Source organism: Oncorhynchus kisutch, linkage group LG17 (assembly GCF_002021735.2).
Source record: "Oncorhynchus kisutch isolate 150728-3 linkage group LG17, Okis_V2, whole genome shotgun sequence".
Taxonomy (NCBI): Eukaryota; Metazoa; Chordata; class Actinopteri; order Salmoniformes; family Salmonidae; genus Oncorhynchus; species Oncorhynchus kisutch.
This window is the reverse complement of record NC_034190.2, coordinates 67,291,101-67,311,166: the sequence shown is the minus strand read 5'-3', so window position 1 is coordinate 67,311,166 and position 20,066 is coordinate 67,291,101. Positions and strand designations below refer to the sequence as shown.

The 20,066-nt window shown below is 43.1% G+C and overlaps 1 protein-coding gene across 5 annotated transcripts in view; it reads right to left on the bottom strand.

Moving 5' to 3' along the window:
• The window catches only part of LOC109907027 (calmodulin-binding transcription activator 1), a 642,956-nt gene that overhangs the window by 25,728 nt on the left and 597,162 nt on the right, over positions 1-20,066 (bottom strand). The window contains exon 1 of one of the 5 annotated variants that reach the window (XM_031794417.1): positions 15,180-15,567. The exons of the other annotated variants lie outside the window; for them this stretch is intronic. Within the exon in view, the coding sequence (XP_031650277.1) occupies positions 15,180-15,198 (19 nt within the window). The 5' untranslated portion in view covers positions 15,199-15,567. Of the gene's footprint in view, positions 1-15,179; positions 15,568-20,066 lie in introns of those variants that run through there. 5 annotated transcript variants of the gene reach the window in all.

Sequence of the window (20,066 nt, the reverse complement as noted above, 5' to 3'; positions counted from 1 at the left end):
AATGATGAGGACTAATTGGAGAGAAAAAAGCAAGTCAAATGGGTAGAGTAAGAAGCAGGACTGCACTCCATCAATTGTGTTAGAGGTCCCTTTAAACATTCTCAAGAGCTGTAATCTGACCTGTAGTTAGAGAGCTTTAGCACTCACACCAAGTCCATTACACCATATCCTCTTTCACATTTTAGTAGATGCTCTTACCCAGAGCGACTTAAGAGGAGATACTGGGGTTAAGTACTTTGCGCAAGGGCACATTGACAGTTTTTTTCACCTAGTCAGCTCTGGGATTTGAACCAGCAACCTTTTGGTTACTGGCCAAACCCTCTTAACCACTAGGCTACCTGCCACACTAGAGGAGAGAACTCTATGCTCAAACAAGCACACACACACACACACGCAAATGCACACGCATACACACACACACACACACACACACATACACACATACACCCACACAGACTGCTGTGCATAGACAGTGGGGTGTGATGCCCAGACAGTGAGCCCACTGCAGCAGGAGTGTGGAACACTGCATTAGCATTCCTCATTTAGCCACTGTGAGGCTGTTTCTGTGGCAACCTGCTGCCGAGTAACTAAGCGACAGGAACATGCCTCTGTGTATATGTTTTTTTCCTTCCTGCGGCATTGGCTTATTGATGAATGGAAGGGCAAGAAAAACACACAATGGAAAAAATATGATACATGTAATTATCCATCACTATGTTATAATAATGGTCATAGATATTTTATTTTTCCAGAGGGGACACTGCAGTAATGAACTTCCTAAGTGGGGAGCCACCACAGCAGGGACCCTTTGACATTTACACTACTGCCGTATCTTGGCAGTCAGTTGAAGGCAGAAGCTCTCCGTTCATCGGAGAATGAATGTCATGCTTGGGTTCCCTATAAGTCAATATAAAAAGAGGTCAAGTAATTGTTAGTGTTACAAGAAAAAAAATGCAATCAAAGGCCAGTAAATTACTGCTATTACTGATGATGTGTGGTGGTTAGAATATAGCAAATGGACGTTTATCCCACACACCCTCCTTGTGTCTCTCCACAGCGCTCATACTGTCACCAGCCAACACTGTTAAATTACAAACCCCAACAGTGATACCTTTCATTATCTCTCCATAGGTGGCTAAGGGCAAGGTGATGATGAGGGCTGTAGAGGTACATCAGCCAGCCTATACCCTAGTGGTAGGAGGGGGAAGGTGTGGGTGAGAGGGGGTTAGGTAAGTCATAGCCCTGCAGCATGTCTAGGCACCAGGGTTATGCTCTCTGAGAGAGGGAGAGGGGGGAGAGACACGGTGGCGGGGGCAGGAGGAGAGGACTAGCTGACATCTCTTTGTTCAGACACACTGCTGCAGTGTGCTGCAGTGCAGATGATGTCATTGCCACCTGATGCCTGCTGCTCTGAATGTGATGAACGTATACTGCAGAGGCAGGGGGAGGAATGGAAGAGGGGAAGGGAGGGAGGAGGAAGGGGAGGGAGGAGGGGAGGAGACAGAAGAGGGATGGAGGAGGGGAGGGAGGGAGGGAGGAGGGGAGGGTAGGAAGGGGAGGGGAAAGAGGAGGGGAGGGAGGAGGGGAGAAAGGAGGGAGGGACAAGGTGAGGGAGGGAGGGAGGGAGGAGGAGTGAGGGTGGGAGGATAGAGGGGACCATGCAGCCAGTGAAAACAGAAGTACAACAACACTCTGACATCACCAACACCCTCCTTGTGCTTTGTTCCTCCCTCTCTTGACAGTGTGTGATAGCACAGGTCTATACTGTCACTCCCACAGTTAGGCAACTAGGCAGTAGCGGCACAGAGCTCTGACTGACAGGGAGCCTGGCACATCATATGAACAGGAACTCACTAATCACTTGCCCCAGAAAACATATAGAGACATGTTTTAGCTGACAAACAGGAGTTGCTCAAACTGGGTTTCTGTGTTTGAGTGAGTGATGGTTTTGTCTAAAAGACCAACTGAAATGCAGAAGGCAGCTCTTGTGTTCTACATAACATTCTATGACCTCCAGATCTTGTCTGTTACTTCCTTCACCAGCTGATAAGCCGAGCCCTCTAGTCTAGAGTGAGTGAGGAGCATGGGAACTCTATAATAACACCACTGCCTGAGCCCTCTAAGGTAAGTGAGGATCATGCATGCTAAGCATATGGCGAATGTGACAACACCTCTACCTGTCCCAATCATCCTCTGCTCCACTGTGACTCCCATTAACAGCACCCTGGGACCATATGTGTTGGGGTCCCTGCTGACATTGTAGTCGGTCTATAGGTCTCCTGAGTGTCACCCTGCAGCCCCCCCCCCCCCCCCCATCTGTCACAGCTCTGTGACATGTTAGCCATCTGCTCTCGCTCTTTGAGCTGCTGGGCTGAACTGAAAAACAGGCCAACAGGCCAAAATTCTACAGGCTCCTTCATCCTATGCAGCCAGTACAGACACTACATAGATACCACATAGACACTACATAGACACTACATAACACCTTAATAAGTGAGAAGGGAACATAAGTACTAATATCAACACGTCGGGTATAGTCTAAAGTCCAAAGCTTCAAGTGATGTGTGTGAGGACTTTTGGAGCACTCAGTGCAGTAGAGAACAGCTCTCTGTCCTAGCCGAGAGATACGAGGCCACTGTCTATTTCCCTGCAGATACACACTGCCCAGGCTGAGAGAGCGCAACACAGACACACGGTCTTATATCAATCTATTTTGGAGACATTAGGTAACTCTGTGATAAATTGGGCGAACAAGGTACAAGGAGCTTATCAAGCACGTACACTACATGACCAAAATTCTGTCGACACCTGAGCTTCCACTCTTCTGGGAAGGCTTTCCACTAGATGTTGGAACATTGCTGTGGGGACTTGCTTCCATTCAGCCACAAGAGCATTAGTGAGGTCAGGCACTGATTTTGGGCGATTAGGCCTGGCTCTCAGTCGGTGTTCCAAATGTGTTTGATGGGGTTGAGGTCAGTGAACCAGGCCTAGCCCGAACCATCAAAATTAGCCCCAGACCATTATTCCTCATCCACCAAACTGTACAGTTGGCACTATGCATTGGGGCAGGTAGGACTGCCAGATGGAGAAGCATGAGTCATCACTCCAGAGAACGTGTTTCCACTGCTCCAGTGTCCAATGGGGGCAAGCTTTATACCACTCTAGCCAACACTTGGCATTGCACATGGTGATCTTAGGCTTGTGTGCTGCTGCTCGGTCACGGAAACACATTTCATGAAACAGTGATTGAACAGTGATTGTGCTGATGCTGCTTCAAGAGGCAGTTTGAAACTCGGTAGTGAGTGTTACAACAGAGGACAGATTATTTTTTATGTGCTTCAGCACTTGGCGGTCCCGTTCTGTGAGCTTGTGTGGACTACCATTTCGCGGCTGAGAAGTTGTTGCTCCTAGACGTTTCCACTTCACAATAACAACACTTACAGTTAGCTGGGGCAGCTTTAGCAGGGCAGTTCCAACGAACTGACTTGTTGGAAAGGTGGCATCCTATGATGGTGCCATGCTGAAAGTCATTGAGTTCTTCAGTAAGCCCATCCTACTGACAATGTCTGTCTATGGAGATTGCATGGCTGTTTGCTCGTTTTATACACCTGTCAGCAACACCTGTCAGCACCTGTCAGTGTGGCTGAAATAGCCAAATCCACTCATTTGAAGGGGTGTCCACATACTTATGAGGGTCTGTCAAAAGTTTTGACACACCTACTCAATCCAGGGTTTTTCTTTATTTTTTTTATTATTTTCTACATTGTAGAATAATAGTGAAGACATCAAAACTATTAATTAACACATATGGAATCAAGTAGTAACCAAGAATGTGTTAAACCAATCAAAATATATTTTATAATTGGGTTTCTTCAAAGTAGCCAACATCCAAGCTGAATCACATCCGGCCGTGATTGGGAGTTCCATAGGGTGGTGCATAATTGGACCAGCGTCGTCCGGATTTGGCCGGGGTAGGCCATCATTGTAAATAAGAATTTGTTCTTAACTGGCTTGCCTAGTTAAATAAAGGTTAAATATGTATATATATATTTTTAAATGCCTTGATGACAGCTTTACACACTCTTGGAATTCTCTCAACCAGCTTCATAAAGTAGTCAGTCACCTGGAAAGCATTTAAATTAACAGGTGTGCCTTGTTAAAAGTTCAATAGTTTAATTTCTTTCCTTCTTAATGTGTTTGAGCCAATCAGTTGTGTTGGAACAGGGTAGGGTTGGTATACAGAAGATTGCCCTATTTGGTAAAAGACCAAGTCCATATTATGGCAAGAACAGCTCAAATAAGCAAAGAGAAACGACAGTCCCTCATTACTTTAAGACATGAAGGTCAGTCAAATGTGGAACATTTCAAGAACTTTTAACGTTTCTTCAAGTGCAGTCGCAAAAACCATCAAGCGCTATGATGAAACTGGCTCTCATGAGGACCACAACAGGAAAAGAAGACCCAGAGTTACCTCTGCTGCAGAGGATAAGTTCATCAGAGCTCCAGCCTCAGAAATTGCAGCCCAAATAACTGCTTCACAGAGTTCAAGTAACAGACATCTCAACATCAACTGTTCAGAGGAGACTGCGTGAATCAGGCCTTCATGTTTGAATTGCTGCAAAGAAACTAAGAATTAGACACTTGCTTGGGCCAAGAAACACTAGAAATTGACAATAGACCGGTGGAAATCTGTCCTTTGGTCTGGAGTCCAAATTTGAGATTTTTGGTTCCAACCTCCATGTCTTTGTGAGATGCAGTGAAAGGTGAACGGATTATCTCCACATGTGTAGTTACCACCATAAAGCATGGAGCAGGAAGTGTGATGATGTGGGTGTGTTTTGTTTGTGACACTGTCAGTGATTTATTTAGAATTCAAGGCACACTTATCCAGACATTCTGCAGCGATACGCCATTTCATCTGGTTTGGGCTTAGTGGAACTATAATTTGCTTTTCAACAGGACAATGACCCAACACACCTCCAGGCTTTGTAAGGGCTATTTGACCAAGAAGGAGAGTGATGAAGTGCTGCATCAGATGACCTGGCCTCCACAATCACTCGACCTCAACCCAATTGAGATGGTTTGTGATGAGTTGGACTGCAGATTGAAGGAAAAGCAGCCAACAAGTGCTCAGCATATGTGGGAACTCCTTCAAGACAGCTGGAAAAGCATTCCATGTGAAGCTGGTTGAGAGAATGCAATGGGTGGCTACTTTGAAGAATCTAAAATCCAAAATATAGTTTTATTTGTTAAACACTTTTTTGGTTACTACATTTGAAGTCGGAAGTTTACATACACCTTAGCCAAATACACTTAAACTCACATTTTCACAATTCTTATGTTATTTCATAGTTTTGATGTCTTCACTATTATTCTACAATGTGGAAAATAGTCAATATAAAGAAAAACCCTTGAATGAGTAGGTGTGTCCAAACTTTTGACTGGTACTGTATAGTGTTTTTGCAGTTAATTAGCTCTCAATGTATGATGTAGTAGCATGGAGTGGAAGGCATGTTGAAGGCCACAGGAGACTAGCTAAGCATCAATGATGAATATTCTGCCCCCCTTATCCACAGTTTCACTACAAATGTGTTTCCTACTGAACATTCATTCCACCAGACTCTCCTCAGCCTCCCTATAGGCATCACCATACAGCAATGCTATGTCTGGCCGTTGATATGGCGAGAATCTGCTATAAGTCCAGGCAGTCTGCTGGGACCCCAGTGTTCTTAGGAGTGAAAGAGAATAGTCTGGATACTAACAAATAACAACAAAGAATCACAAAGAGCTAGATTAGCACTGCTTCTTTAAGACAAATGGACTGCAGGGGCCCGGTGTTTACATTCTCTGTGTAGAGCTATGGGTTGGCAGAGTGTGAGCTGACACCTTTAATCATCCTCACAGTCACATACCAACCTGTGTGTCTTCTAATGCCAATCAAACCTATTGGACCTCATCATTATCTCTACGATGCCACTGTAGCAAATGCCCACATGCTCTGTACCAGTTAAAGACAGTGGCTATATCAAACCCCCACTTGTTCTGTACCAGTTAAAGACTGTGGCTATATCAAACCCCCACTTGTTCTGTACCAGTTAAAGACTGTGGCTATATCAAACCCCCACATGTTCTGTACCAGTTAAAGACTGTGGCTATATCAAACCCCCACTTGTTCTGTACCAGTTAAAGACTGTGGCTATATCAAACCCCCACTTGTTCTGTACCAGTTAAAGACTGTGGCTATATCAAACCCCCACTTGTTCTGTACCAGTTAAAGACTGTGGCTATATAAAACCCCCACTTGTTCTGTACCAGTTAAAGACTGTGGCTATATCAAACCCCCACTTGTTCTGTACCAGTTAAAGACTGTGGCTATATCAAACCCCCACTTGTTCTGTACCAGTTAAAGACTGTGGCTATATCAAACCCCCACTTGTTCTGTACCAGTTAAAGACTGTGGCTATATCAAACCCCCACATGTAGCCTAATTGAAAGACTGTGGCTATATCAAACCCCCACTTGTTCTGTACCAGTTAAAGACTGTGGCTATATCAAACCCCCACTTGTTCTGTACCAGTTAAAGACTGTGGCTATATCAAACCCCCACTTGTTCTGTACCAGTTAAAGACTGTGGCTATATCAAACCCCCACATGTTCTGTACCAGTTAAACCCCCACTTGTTCTGTACCAGTTAAAGACTGTGGCTATATCAAACCCCCTCTTGTTCTGTACCAGTTAAAGACTGTGGCTATATCAAACCCCCACATGTTCTGTACCAGTTAAAGACTGTGGCTATATCAAACCCCCACATGTTCTGTACCAGTTAAAGACTGTGGCTATATCAAACCCCTACATGTTCTGTACCAGTTAAAGACTGTGGCTATATCAAACCCCCACTTGTTCTGTACCAGTTAAAGACTGTGGCTATATCAAACCCCCACATGTTCTGTACCAGTTAAAGACTGTGGCTATATCAAACCCCCACTTGTTCTGTACCAGTTAAAGACTGTGGCTATATCAAACCCCCACTTGTTCTGTACCAGTTAAAGACTGTGGCTATATCAAACCCCCACTTGTTCTGTACCAGTTAAAGACTGTGGCTATATAAAACCCCCACTTGTTCTGTACCAGTTAAAGACTGTGGCTATATCAAACCCCCACATGTTCTGTACCAGTTAAAGACTGTGGCTATATAAAACCCCCACTTGTTCTGTACCAGTTAAAGACTGTGGCTATATCAAACCCCCACTTGTTCTGTACCAGTTAAAGACTGTGGCTATATCAAACCCCCACATGTAGCCTAATTGAAAGACTGTGGCTATATCAAACCCCCACTTGTTCTGTACCAGTTAAAGACTGTGGCTATATCAAACCCCCACTTGTTCTGTACCAGTTAAAGACTGTGGCTATATAAAACCCCCACTTGTTCTGTACCAGTTAAAGACTGTGGCTATATCAAACCCCCACTTGTTCTGTACCAGTTAAAGACTGTGGCTATATCAAACCCCCACTTGTTCTGTACCAGTTAAAGACTGTGGCTATATCAAACCCCCACTTGTTCTGTACCAGTTAAAGACTGTGGCTATATCAAACCCCCACATGTAGCCTAATTGAAAGACTGTGGCTATATCAAACCCCCACTTGTTCTGTACCAGTTAAAGACTGTGGCTATATCAAACCCCCACTTGTTCTGTACCAGTTAAAGACTGTGGCTATATCAAACCCCCACTTGTTCTGTACCAGTTAAAGACTGTGGCTATATCAAACCCCCACATGTTCTGTACCAGTTAAACCCCCACTTGTTCTGTACCAGTTAAAGACTGTGGCTATATCAAACCCCCTCTTGTTCTGTACCAGTTAAAGACTGTGGCTATATCAAACCCCCACATGTTCTGTACCAGTTAAAGACTGTGGCTATATCAAACCCCCACATGTTCTGTACCAGTTAAAGACTGTGGCTATATCAAACCCCTACATGTTCTGTACCAGTTAAAGACTGTGGCTATATCAAACCCCCACTTGTTCTGTACCAGTTAAAGACTGTGGCTATATCAAACCCCCACATGTTCTGTACCAGTTAAAGACTGTGGCTATATCAAACCCCCACTTGTTCTGTACCAGTTAAAGACTGTGGCTATATCAAACCCCCACTTGTTCTGTACCAGTTAAAGACTGTGGCTATATCAAACCCCCACTTGTTCTGTACCAGTTAAAGACTGTGGCTATATAAAACCCCCACTTGTTCTGTACCAGTTAAAGACTGTGGCTATATCAAACCCCCACATGTTCTGTACCAGTTAAAGACTGTGGCTATATAAAACCCCCACTTGTTCTGTACCAGTTAAAGACTGTGGCTATATCAAACCCCCACTTGTTCTGTACCAGTTAAAGACTGTGGCTATATCAAACCCCCACATGTAGCCTAATTGAAAGACTGTGGCTATATCAAACCCCCACTTGTTCTGTACCAGTTAAAGACTGTGGCTATATCAAACCCCCACTTGTTCTGTACCAGTTAAAGACTGTGGCTATATCAAACCCCCACTTGTTCTGTACCAGTTAAAGACTGTGGCTATATCAAACCCCCACATGTTCTGTACCAGTTAAACCCCCACTTGTTCTGTACCAGTTAAAGACTGTGGCTATATCAAACCCCCTCTTGTTCTGTACCAGTTAAAGACTGTGGCTATATCAAACCCCCACATGTTCTGTACCAGTTAAAGACTGTGGCTATATCAAACCCCCACATGTTCTGTACCAGTTAAAGACTGTGGCTATATCAAACCCCTACATGTTCTGTACCAGTTAAAGACTGTGGCTATATCAAACCCCCACATGTTGTGTACCAGTTAAAGACTAATTGAAAGGCTGTGGCTATATCAAACCCCCACATGTAGCCTAATTGAAAGGCTGTGGCTATATCAAACCCCCACATGTAGCCTAATTGAAAGGCTGTGGCTATATCAAACCCCCACATGTAGCCTAATTGAAAGGCTGTGGCTATATCAAAGCCCCACATGTAGCCTAATTGAAAGGCTGTGGCTATATCAAACCCCCACATGTAGCCTAATTGAAAGGCTGTGGCTATATCAAACCCCGACACGTAGCCTAATTGAAAGGCTGTGGCTATATCAACCCCCCACATGTAGCCTAATTGAAAGGCTGTGGCTATATCAAACCCCCACATGTAGCCTAATTGAAAGGCTGTGGCTATATCAAACCCCCACATGTAGCCTAATTGAAAGGCTGTGGCTATATCAAACCCCCACATGTAGCCTAATTGAAAGGCTGTGGCTATATCAAACCCCCACATGTAGCCTAATTGAAAGGCTGTGGCTATATCAAACCCCCACATGTAGCCTAATTGAAAGGCTGTGGCTATATCAAACCCCTACATATACTGATCTAAGAAGGCTGAGGACCAACCTCAGCAAACCCCCACATGTAGCTAAGTAATAAGACCAGTCCTACCTCTCTCTGAGTCTGTGATTGTGCAGTATATTATCCTGATTGACAGAAGCTGGTATTTGTGTCTGTCTAAAGGAAGAGGTTGCGAGGCCATCTGGCACAGGCCCACACAGCTGGGACCCACTGGTACACTGATAATCAAAGGCCAAGTTGCCTTTCTTTGGCATAATGACCAGCTTTGTTGGTTCTGTCCATTGTGTTTTTTCTTTAATAGTGTTGTCCTCTTCCTTCAGCTTGTAATGGGTCGACGTGCAGTATTCTTTCTCCTGGACAGAGTATAGAATATTGATGAGAGGTTTGAAAAGACCAAGGATTAAGACCACAGAAATAAGATAAGGTAATCTCCTCTCAGTTTTCAATTTCATCTCAATTCTCTTTGAGAGAGTGCATTCATTTCAAAATAAAAATTTGACCCAGTTTAAACCCATTGTGTCAGCTTAAACCCAACAAAGGAACACAAACAACAGCGAGGGTTAGCATGGGTCAAAACCAGAAGAACACCAGACATTTCCTACTGAGAACACGACATAGAATCCAATGTCATGTAGTGATTATAGGGGTAAATGAGAGTAGAAGTGCAGTCTATTGATGTGGCTTTTATTATTGTAATTTCAATGTTGTTGTTTTAACAAACCTCGCTATCTATTAACATTGTTTTGTAACCCTGGGACCATTGCAAATCAATTCTGCAGGAGCAAATCTATTTAGCATTGATTGCACTGTAATGGTTAACAAGAACAGTAGCCTATATATCATCAGAACGACGTAGAAAATGTAGGCTATTCACCTCCTGTTGCAACATATTAGTAATCTCCACCGGGCAGAGCCAGAAGAGGACTGGCCACCCCTCATTGCCTGGTTCCTCTATAGGTTTCTTCCTAGGTTTTGGCCTTTTCTAGGGAGTTTTTCCTAGCCAACGTGCTTCAACACCTGCATTGCTTGCTGTTTGGGGTTTTAGGCTGGGTTTCTGTACAGCACTTTGAGATATAAGCTGATGTACGAAAGGTTGTATAAATAAATGAGATTTAAAACAACACACATTTAGTCAAAGCACTTCCTCTATCAGTGTCTTATCCAGTTAGAAGCCGAGCGTTCAACGGCTTCTTCTATAGGATTTTACATACATAAAAATGGAGGAGCAAACAGCTCCACAGTCTAAATAAGCAAAGCCAGATGCTTTATAGTTCACACATTCGTCTGTCTACTCCTAATATGGAAGTCCTGTCTGGCAAGGTTGTAAATAAGCTCATCAGGTAGCATGCGTCTGACCTCATGGCATCAGTCCAGGTCCCGGGGAGAGGCAGGTCAATTTCAATTCAACATCAAGACTGAGGAGGTACTCTATATTTCGGACTGCTCTACAAGCCAGTGAAATGCCGCGAGAAGAGACAACACAACGAGGAATTACTGCTTGTAATCTGCTGTTACAGAAAATGACAAATATCTGCTTTACTAATTCCTACACATAACCTATGATTATAGCAGATGATGCTGTGCACCATAGAATGTGGCACATAAGAAATCACACTCGACCTGTACATGTATATCCTTATGCTTAGCAATTCTTCTAATATGTAGGACGTTAAAGCATCAGTTGGAGGCAGAATACTAAATGATACAATACTAGCGAGATCAATGCAGTGATATAGTCCATCAGCCTGTGGCCTAGGGTTTCCCAAACACGGTCCTGGGGCCCCCTGTGTGCACATTTTGGTTCTTGCCCTTGCACTACACAGCTGATTAAAATAATCAAAGCTTGAGTGGATTTGAATCAGCTGTGTAGTGCTGGCAAAACAACAACAACATGCAAGACAACATTTCTTACATGTTTTTACAGGGGAGTCTGCAGATGAACCCTCACTCCTACTGATGAACCAACTAGTATATTATGACCAAGATTTCTCATTCCTGTGTGTTCTGCCCCAAAACATTCCATTGGCTTATATGGTAGGAGGGCTGAGAGTCACTGGACTAAATCAATCAACAAGCACCAGTCCATAGTCCTTGAGAAAGCAGGCTTTTCATAGATCAAGACCATTTTCTAAATGCTGCTGGCAAACAGGTTTCCAACTATCCGCAGTGTTAACCAACAGATCCACAAAATGTGGACTGGACAAAATGTTTCTGGAATTACTGTCCAAAACATAATAAATGCTGAGTAGTTTATAAGTGCTGAATGTCATAAGAATGAATTGCATTCATACAGAAAATTACATGCCTACAATGTATTTTATGCTTGAAGCCACAGAAGTTAAATCTAATGATGAGGACTAATTGGAGAGAAAAAAGCAAGTCAAATGGGTAGAGTAAGAAGCAGGACTGCACTCCATCAATTGTGTTAGAGGTCCCTTTAAACATTCTCAAGAGCTGTAATCTGACCTGTAGTTAGAGAGCTTTAGCACTCACACCAAATCCATTACACCATATCCTCTTTCACATTTTAGTAATTTACCAGGCACTCTTATCCAGAGCAACTTACAGGAGATGTTGGTGTTAAGTGCCTTGCTCAAGGGAACATCGACAGATGTTTCACCTAGTTGGCAAGGGGATCCGAAACAGAGACCTTTGGGTTAATGGCCCAATGCTCCTGACCGTTAGGGTACCTGCCGCCCATACAACACTTCTCAGCTATATTAAATGCTGCTTTCATAGTCCTACAGTATCGTAGCCCTAAAACCATGACAATTCTATCGTAAACATGACACATGGAAAAACACTATGATAAATGACAACACAATACCCCATGAAGCTGTATGAAAGCACAGCTTACACTTGTTAGTCAGCCAAACAAAAGTCCAAAATCACTGCATGTGTCACAGCAGTGTAAAGTAATAGTTCTGACTTGAGGTATGATATGTTTATGACATCATCTCTGCAAGTAATAGTCCCCACTGTTGTGTTGGAAACACACAACTATTGACAGTATACTGCGCTCAGCCTGACTAAAGGCTGATATTAAAGGGTTAGCTATTAAAACTTATTCGGGATCGGTGTCCCGTCCACGGGACGGTTGAGCTAACGTAGGCTAATGCGATTAGCATGAGGTTATAAGTAACAAGAACATTTCCCAGGACATAGACATATGGTATATGATATTGGCAAAAAGCTTAAATTATGATCCATCTAACTGCACTGTCCAATTGATAGTAGCAATTACAGTGAAATAATACCATGCTATTGTTTGAGGAGAGTGCACAGTTTTGAACATGAAAAGTTATTAATAAACAAATTAGGCACATTTGAGCAGTCTTGGTACAACATTTTTAACAGAAATACAATGATTCATTGGATCAGTCTAGAACTTTGCACATAAACTGATGCCATCTAGTGGCCAAAATCGAAATTGCAGCTGGGCTGGGATAATACATTATGGCCTTTCTCTTGCATTTCAAAGATGATGGTACAAAAAAAATACAAAAGAACGGTTGGTTTTTTCTTTGCTTGATCTTTTGCCAGATCTATTGTGTTATATTCTACTACATTTCTTTCACTTTTCCACACACCTCAACGTGTTTCCTTTCAAATGGTACCAAGAATATACATATCCTTGCTTCAGGATCCGAGTTACAGGCAGTTAGATTTGGGTATGTCATTTCAGCCAAAAAATTGAAAAAAGGGGAAGATCCTAATGACCACAAATTATATGGTAAAGCTATTGAAGAGTCACACACATGTTTTTGCTCAAAAATGTTAAGAGAACGTTAAAGGGAATGTTACATCTTGCTAAACACTTCAGTCATGTTGATTATGTGTGTGAACATGAATTTGGTCCTCATGAGTTGCCTCCGCAGCTTAAGGGGAAGCATAGAGAAGATTTACAAATTAACCCTTTTCTCTAAAGAGACATTTACATTTACTCCTTCCACAGGTTCTAGTACTGTAAGCCATGGCCTGGGATAAAGCCATGCCCTGGGATAAAGCCATGCCCTGGGGTAAAGCCTTGCCCTGGGATAAGGTCCTGCCCTGGGGTAAAGCCATGCCCTGGGATAAAGCCATGCCCTGGGGTAATGCCATGCCCTGGGGTAAAGCCATGCCCTGGGATAAAGCCATGCACTGGGGAAAAAACATGCCCTGGGGTAAAGTCATGCCCTGGGGTAAAGTCATGCATTGGTAAGCATTTCCACTTCACTGGAGCGGCTCTCATTCCATAAAACATTTCTAAATGGACAAACTCCTGCAGCAGTATATTATTACAACTGCATTTGAAACAAACTACGGTTGGCAAATTATAATAGCCTCTCTGCTTTCTGTGTTTTGTCATCATTACTGTTAAGAATTGACATCTGCCAACGGCTGTTTCTTACAGCATAAACTACCTGCACATGCTACTATAAAGTTATGTTATTCTGAGTCATGTAACACCAAGTCAACAGGGCTTTTTTAGAGGGTTACGAATAGATGAGCAACAAGTCTCATTTTGGAGAGGGAAATTGGCCTATGCATGAGTGATAGGCTACATTCAGAGTGTACATTCAAACCAACAGAACTGTTATACAGTTATTAAACACGACTGGAGGACCTCAAATAATAATATAGTATGTGTCCTGCAGACGTTTCACAATACAAGGGTTAATGTCGCTATCCATAGCACCATGGTTCTGAAGCATCCCTGGCTCAACTGTTAGAGTCGCTGTCCAAAGCCCTGTGGTTCTGAAAACGTCATTGCATACAGGTGGAATAAGATGCTAGCCTACAAGAGATGCCTTTTTAATCACTGTTACACTTGAAATACTTTGTCCCATGGCTTCAGCGTTATGCTGCATAGGTGTTTTGTTACTACAGAGCTGTTCATGGTTTTCTAATAGGGCATTTCCCTCCTCTTGTTACTCATGTATTTTAAAAGTCTAGCGCAATCAGGCTGAGGCTGTCGAATCCTGTTGTTCGGTCATGCTATCCTTTTAGCTTCGATCACTAAATCATATCCATCTTGCGTGTTTCTGCATGCTTTCAATGGCACAGGCCACAGTTGTGAAACTGGTTTGGTCTCGTTGTATTAGCACGTGAGAACTACTAAATAAGTCAGTTACTATTCATTAGTTTTCTAGCATCAACTAAGCACGCAAAAGATAGCCTGCTTTAGCCTACCTGATCAACTTGCTTTTGAGTTTCAGAAGGATGACGCCGTGGACAGCGAAATTAGCGCTCGTGTGTTGTGCAAGACATGCTGGTTTTCAGGCTTTTTGAGAGTATCTTGTTCGTAGGCTATAAATAAACGGTCGATAATCTTGCTTTGTGAGTAATACTTATTACTCACAAATGGGATAGTAAGCTGTGAACCCATGCTGCAATTTGAAGCCCTTGCATGTTAAGGATAGTGCTGAAACAAATACTAAGCTTCCGTTTAATTTACTTTGTAAAAAAAAAAAATGAAGGCATAAAATGAGACAGATTTTTTAAAAGTACAGAGAAACAAGCTAGTTCCACACCAACTACTCTACTGCTACAGTGTGAAATGAAGGAGACAGTCACAGACAGTAACACTAAACATTTTGAGAAAGCACACAACAAAACATTCTCAACAATAGTAGGCTAAACGATGAGACATACTGATGAACGTGACATGCTAGTACTTGTCTTGAAACAATACAGAATCAGCATTTGAGTAAAAAGTCTAAAGCGTGTGTAACTTAACTTCTCCTGTTACTCGCCAGAAGATAACACACAGACACACCACAACACCGTTCAACAAAAATACTCTAAACACATCTAACCTTCTACTTCATTTTCCATTGGTAGAGTCCCCCTGAAAAGCCAAACTGTTTCCCTTTTCTTTAGGAAGAGCAGATGTCATTCACTGGCATCCTGACCAAAGTCCAAGCATGCTGCATTTCATTTATGTGCACAGTTTCCCAATTCCCACAGTTTCTTGGTATTAAATGATGCTATGAGTAAAACAATATCCTTGGTGTGTAGAAGATCAATAGAGCACTCATCAACAATATAACAAAGTGGAACACCGACGCAAGGGGAGAGAGAGAGAGCAAAAAAGACCACTCACTACTCTTTCTATCATAGCCCCCTCCCCTACACTTCATTCCCTCCTACCCCCTCCTTCCCTTGCTGCGCTTCTCTCTCCTCAGTCCCCCACTAGCCTGCAGTAAAATAAAATACATTGTTGCGAGTAGACGTCGTCGTGCGCACGTGCCGCAGGTAAACAGATGCCCTAGTTTCTCCTCCAGCTGTCGAGCTTTTAAAAGCTCGAGCCCCCTTGGCGCTCTCATTACTATTAATACATTTCGCTTTTACTTTGTAATTTTCAACTGCCGACCAACAACCAAACTGAGGTGTGTACACGTTTTGTACAAGTCGTTTTTTCTCTCGTTTGATTTTATCTTATGGAGAAAATATTCGACGCAGCCTGATATGTAGCCTACTTCGGTTCATTGTCACTTAAAGTGGGGTTGCCTTCAAATGAGCCCTTATCTCCAGTGGTAAATGTCGGCTCCAGTCTATATTGAAATTATTTATTTGAAGCAAACCGCTTGTTGCCCTGTATGTCTGCGCTAGGTAGCCGTATTTACCTAACAGTGACCCTGCATTACACAGTTCCCTGGTGTTTTAGGAGGGTAGCTAGTTTTTCTACACCTGTTTACTTTCAGATTAGATGGAGTACCACCAGGAGCGGTGAGCAGCTCTGTATAGCCTAATTTGGCGCGTACTGTCTTCCTAACGAACCAGTACCCGGGTAGTGAGCGCCACCGGGACCGTCTAGGACAATGTACAGATAATTATTAACGGGTAAAAGGCTGTTCTGCAGCTCCGACACCTCCGAGTTCTCTGTCCTGTCCATGGCTCCGTACCTGCAGTGCTGCAGAGGAAGGGAAAGTGGCCCCTCCCCCACTCTGCATTATGACAAATCAAAGCAGGCAGGCAGCTGTGCCATTAGCACATCATAGCATAGCACAGTTTCAGAATGAACGGAATGGGAATTATATTATTAAGGCTATTGAGTGATCAAATTATGGGTCATTACAGGCACGCAAATGGATAGTGTCGCATATCTGGAGTTGAGTCTTTTCTAGGTTACATTTATCTGTGGTGAAGCACGTGCAGAATGTCATTCATGCTGTGTTATACAATGCAACTAACTGCTTCATGCAGTGAATTTGATGTAAATATGATTTTATTTTATTTTATTTTAATATAATAATTTGTGGTGCTGTAACTGGCAATATTTGATGAAGTTTATAGTAGTCCATACTTAGTGTTGTTGGAAAGTAAATCAATTTCATATGAACTTTCAGGACCTTGGAGAGCACCCATTATTGTACTGGATGATACTAGTGTATCAACTTGTTATTTTTTCACATGTCACTGAGGTAACTCAATCAGCATGTCACTGAGATTACTCAATCAGCATGTCACTGAGATTACTCAATCACCATGTCACTGAGGTAACTCAATCAGCATGTCACTGAGATTCCTCAACCAGCATGTCACTGAGATTACTCCATCAGCATGTCACTGAGATTACTCAATCACCATGTCACTGAGATTACTCAATCAGCATGTCACTGAGATTACTCAATCACCATGTCACTGAGATTACTCAACCAGCATGTCACTGAGATTACTCAATTAGCATGTCACTGAGATTACTCAATTAGCATGTCACTGAGATTACACCATCAGCATGTCACTGAGATTACTCAATCAGCATGTCACTGAGATTACTCAATCAGCATGTCACTGAGATTACTCAATCAGCAAGTCACTGAGATTACTCCATCAGCATGTCACTGAGATCACTCCATCAGCATGTCACTGAGATTACTCAATCAGCATGTCACTGAGATTTCTCAATCAGCATGTCACTGAGATTACTCAATTAGCAAATCACTGAGATTACACCATCAGCATGTCACTGAGATTACTCAATCAGCATGTCACTGAGATTACTCAATCAGCATGTCACTGAGATTACTCAATCAGCAAGTCACTGAGATTACTCCATCAGCATGTCACTGAGATCACTCCATCAGCATGTCACTGAGATCACTCCATCAGCATGTCACTGAGATTACTCAATCAGCATGTCACTGAGATTTCTCAATCAGCATGTCACTGAGATTACTCAATTAGCATGTCACTGACGTTACTCAATCGGCATGTCACTGAGATTACTCAATCAGCATGTCACTGAGATTACTCAACCAGCATGTCACTGAGATTACTCCATCAGCATGTCACTGAGATGACTCAATCAGCATGTCACTGAGATTACTCAGATGTTCATTATCAGACACTGCAGTCCTCAGTAAACAAAACCCCCACCCCACACACACATACACAATTTATCAATTTTGATTTACATTGAGTTGAGCATTTCTTAACAATGTTGTATGTCTTAGAAAGGTAAACTGACACATATTCAGTCCTAATAGGTGCATGGGGAAAATATATACTTAATAGAAAGGAAATTACCAGTCCAGCACACAAACAATAGCTATGTTGAATTTTTAGACATGAATTAATCAGTTCACCTCATCAATCATCTGGATCCAATCTGAATCAATTCACCTGAGGCAAGTGACCAAGAGATGCCCTGTTCTACCACCCATGCTTAGGTTGCGTCCCAAATGACACCCTATTCAGTGCACTACTTTTGACCAGGGCCCTCTGACGATCCCGCCGACGAAGAAGCCGGATGATCTCATTCAATTTAGCAACAGCTCTGGTGGACATTCCTGCAGACAGCATGCCAATTGCACACTACCTCAAAATTTGAGACATCTGTGGCATTGTGTTGTGTGACTGCACATTTTAGAGTGGTCTTTTATTTCCCCTAGCACAAGGTGCACCTGTGTAATGATCATGCTGTTTAATTAGCTTCTTCATATGCCACACCTGTCAGGTGGATGGTTTATCTTGACAAAGGATCAAATGCTCACTAACAGGGATGTAAACACATTTGTGAACAGAATTTGAGAGAAATAAGCTTTTTGTGCGTATGGAACATTTCTGGGATTTTTTATTTCAGCTCATGAAACATGGGACCAACACTTTACATGGTGCGTTTATATTTTTGTTCAGTGTAGCAGGATTAATTTATAAACACCACGTAGTATTTATGAGTGTCATCAGGAAAGTATTAGGCAACATAGGCATACATCTGAAAAGTCAGCAGTAAACCTGTCATCTTTGGACATGAACAGATTGAGAAAATACATCTAGTAAATGATTACCATACATGGCAAATGAGATGATTCCAAATGAAACCACAAGGCAAAATAACCATCAAAATGCAACCACAAGCCAAAACCATTACCAATTTCAAGCCACTGAGTGGGAAAGGGGAATGGGTTAACAGATCAGACTTGTGTTTTCCCTCAGCCCCTTAGTTTAGCCCCTCCTAAACTGGTCCTGTGAACGTGCCAGTGAGGCAGAGAGAGAGTGAGTTTACCATATGAATGAATGGCGGAGGGATACACTGGTTCCACCGTAAAACGCCTGCCTGGGAGCTGACAACTCCTGATTACTCACTCCCACTCCCTCAAGGGCCGTCTGCAATGCAGCTGTCCCGTCAGCTCACTCGCTCCAGTCCATCCCTCTCCTCACCATGCCCTACTTTATCCTGTCAATGCACAGTCGTGTTGACACTGCAGTAAGTGTGCGACACACACACACACACACACACACACACACACACACACACACACACACACACACACACACACACACACACACACACACACACACACACACACACACACACACACACACTGGGAAAGCACACACACATACTGGTATATACACCTGCTTGTGCCTACCACCATGAACACAGAGATAAGCATCCCTGTAGTGCCGTACTCCATCTCCCCCTACCATTAGTCTAAATATACTAATTCACAAGATTTCCTGCAGCAAAACCCTTGGGTCCTAGTCTTCATTGAGCAGCCAATCACAGTTTCCATGCGTGCCCAGTAACATACACTCATGTATGTCATAGAAGTCCAAGATCAACTCAATTTCTAATGAAGGTGATTCAATACAGCTATTAGATATTGAACCTGACAAGTCTATCAGAACATAACAGCATCCTCTGAAAGACACAGGACAAGGACTGGTGCTCTTCATGGTCCTAGTCAAATCAAACCCCAAAATAACTGAGTTCCTACTACAGTTGATTCAAGACAACTATTGATTCTGACATTTCTTGACATTCACTGCTGCTTTCATACTTGAGAGAGAGAGAGAGACAGAGAGAGAGAGAGAGAGGGAGAGAGAGAGAGAGAGAGACAGAGAGAGAGAGAGAGAGAGGGAGAGAGAGAGAGAGAGAGAGAGCGAGAGAGAGAGGTAGAGCGAGAGAGAGGTAGAGCGAGAGAGTGGGAGAGAGGTAGAGCGAGAGAGTGGGAGAGAGAGAGAGAAGGCAAGAGGGCAATACAGAGGAGAGGGAGAGAGAGAGAGAAAGGAGTGGGAGAGAGAGAGAGAGAGAGGGAGAGAGAGAGAGAGAGAGAGAGAGAGAGAGAGAGAGAGAGAGAGAGAGAGAGAGAGAGAGAGAGAGAGAGAAAGGAGTGGGAGAGAGAGAGAGAGAGAGAGAGAGAGAGAGAGAGAGAGAGAGAGGGAGAGAGAGAGAGAGAGAAAGGAGTGGGAGAGAG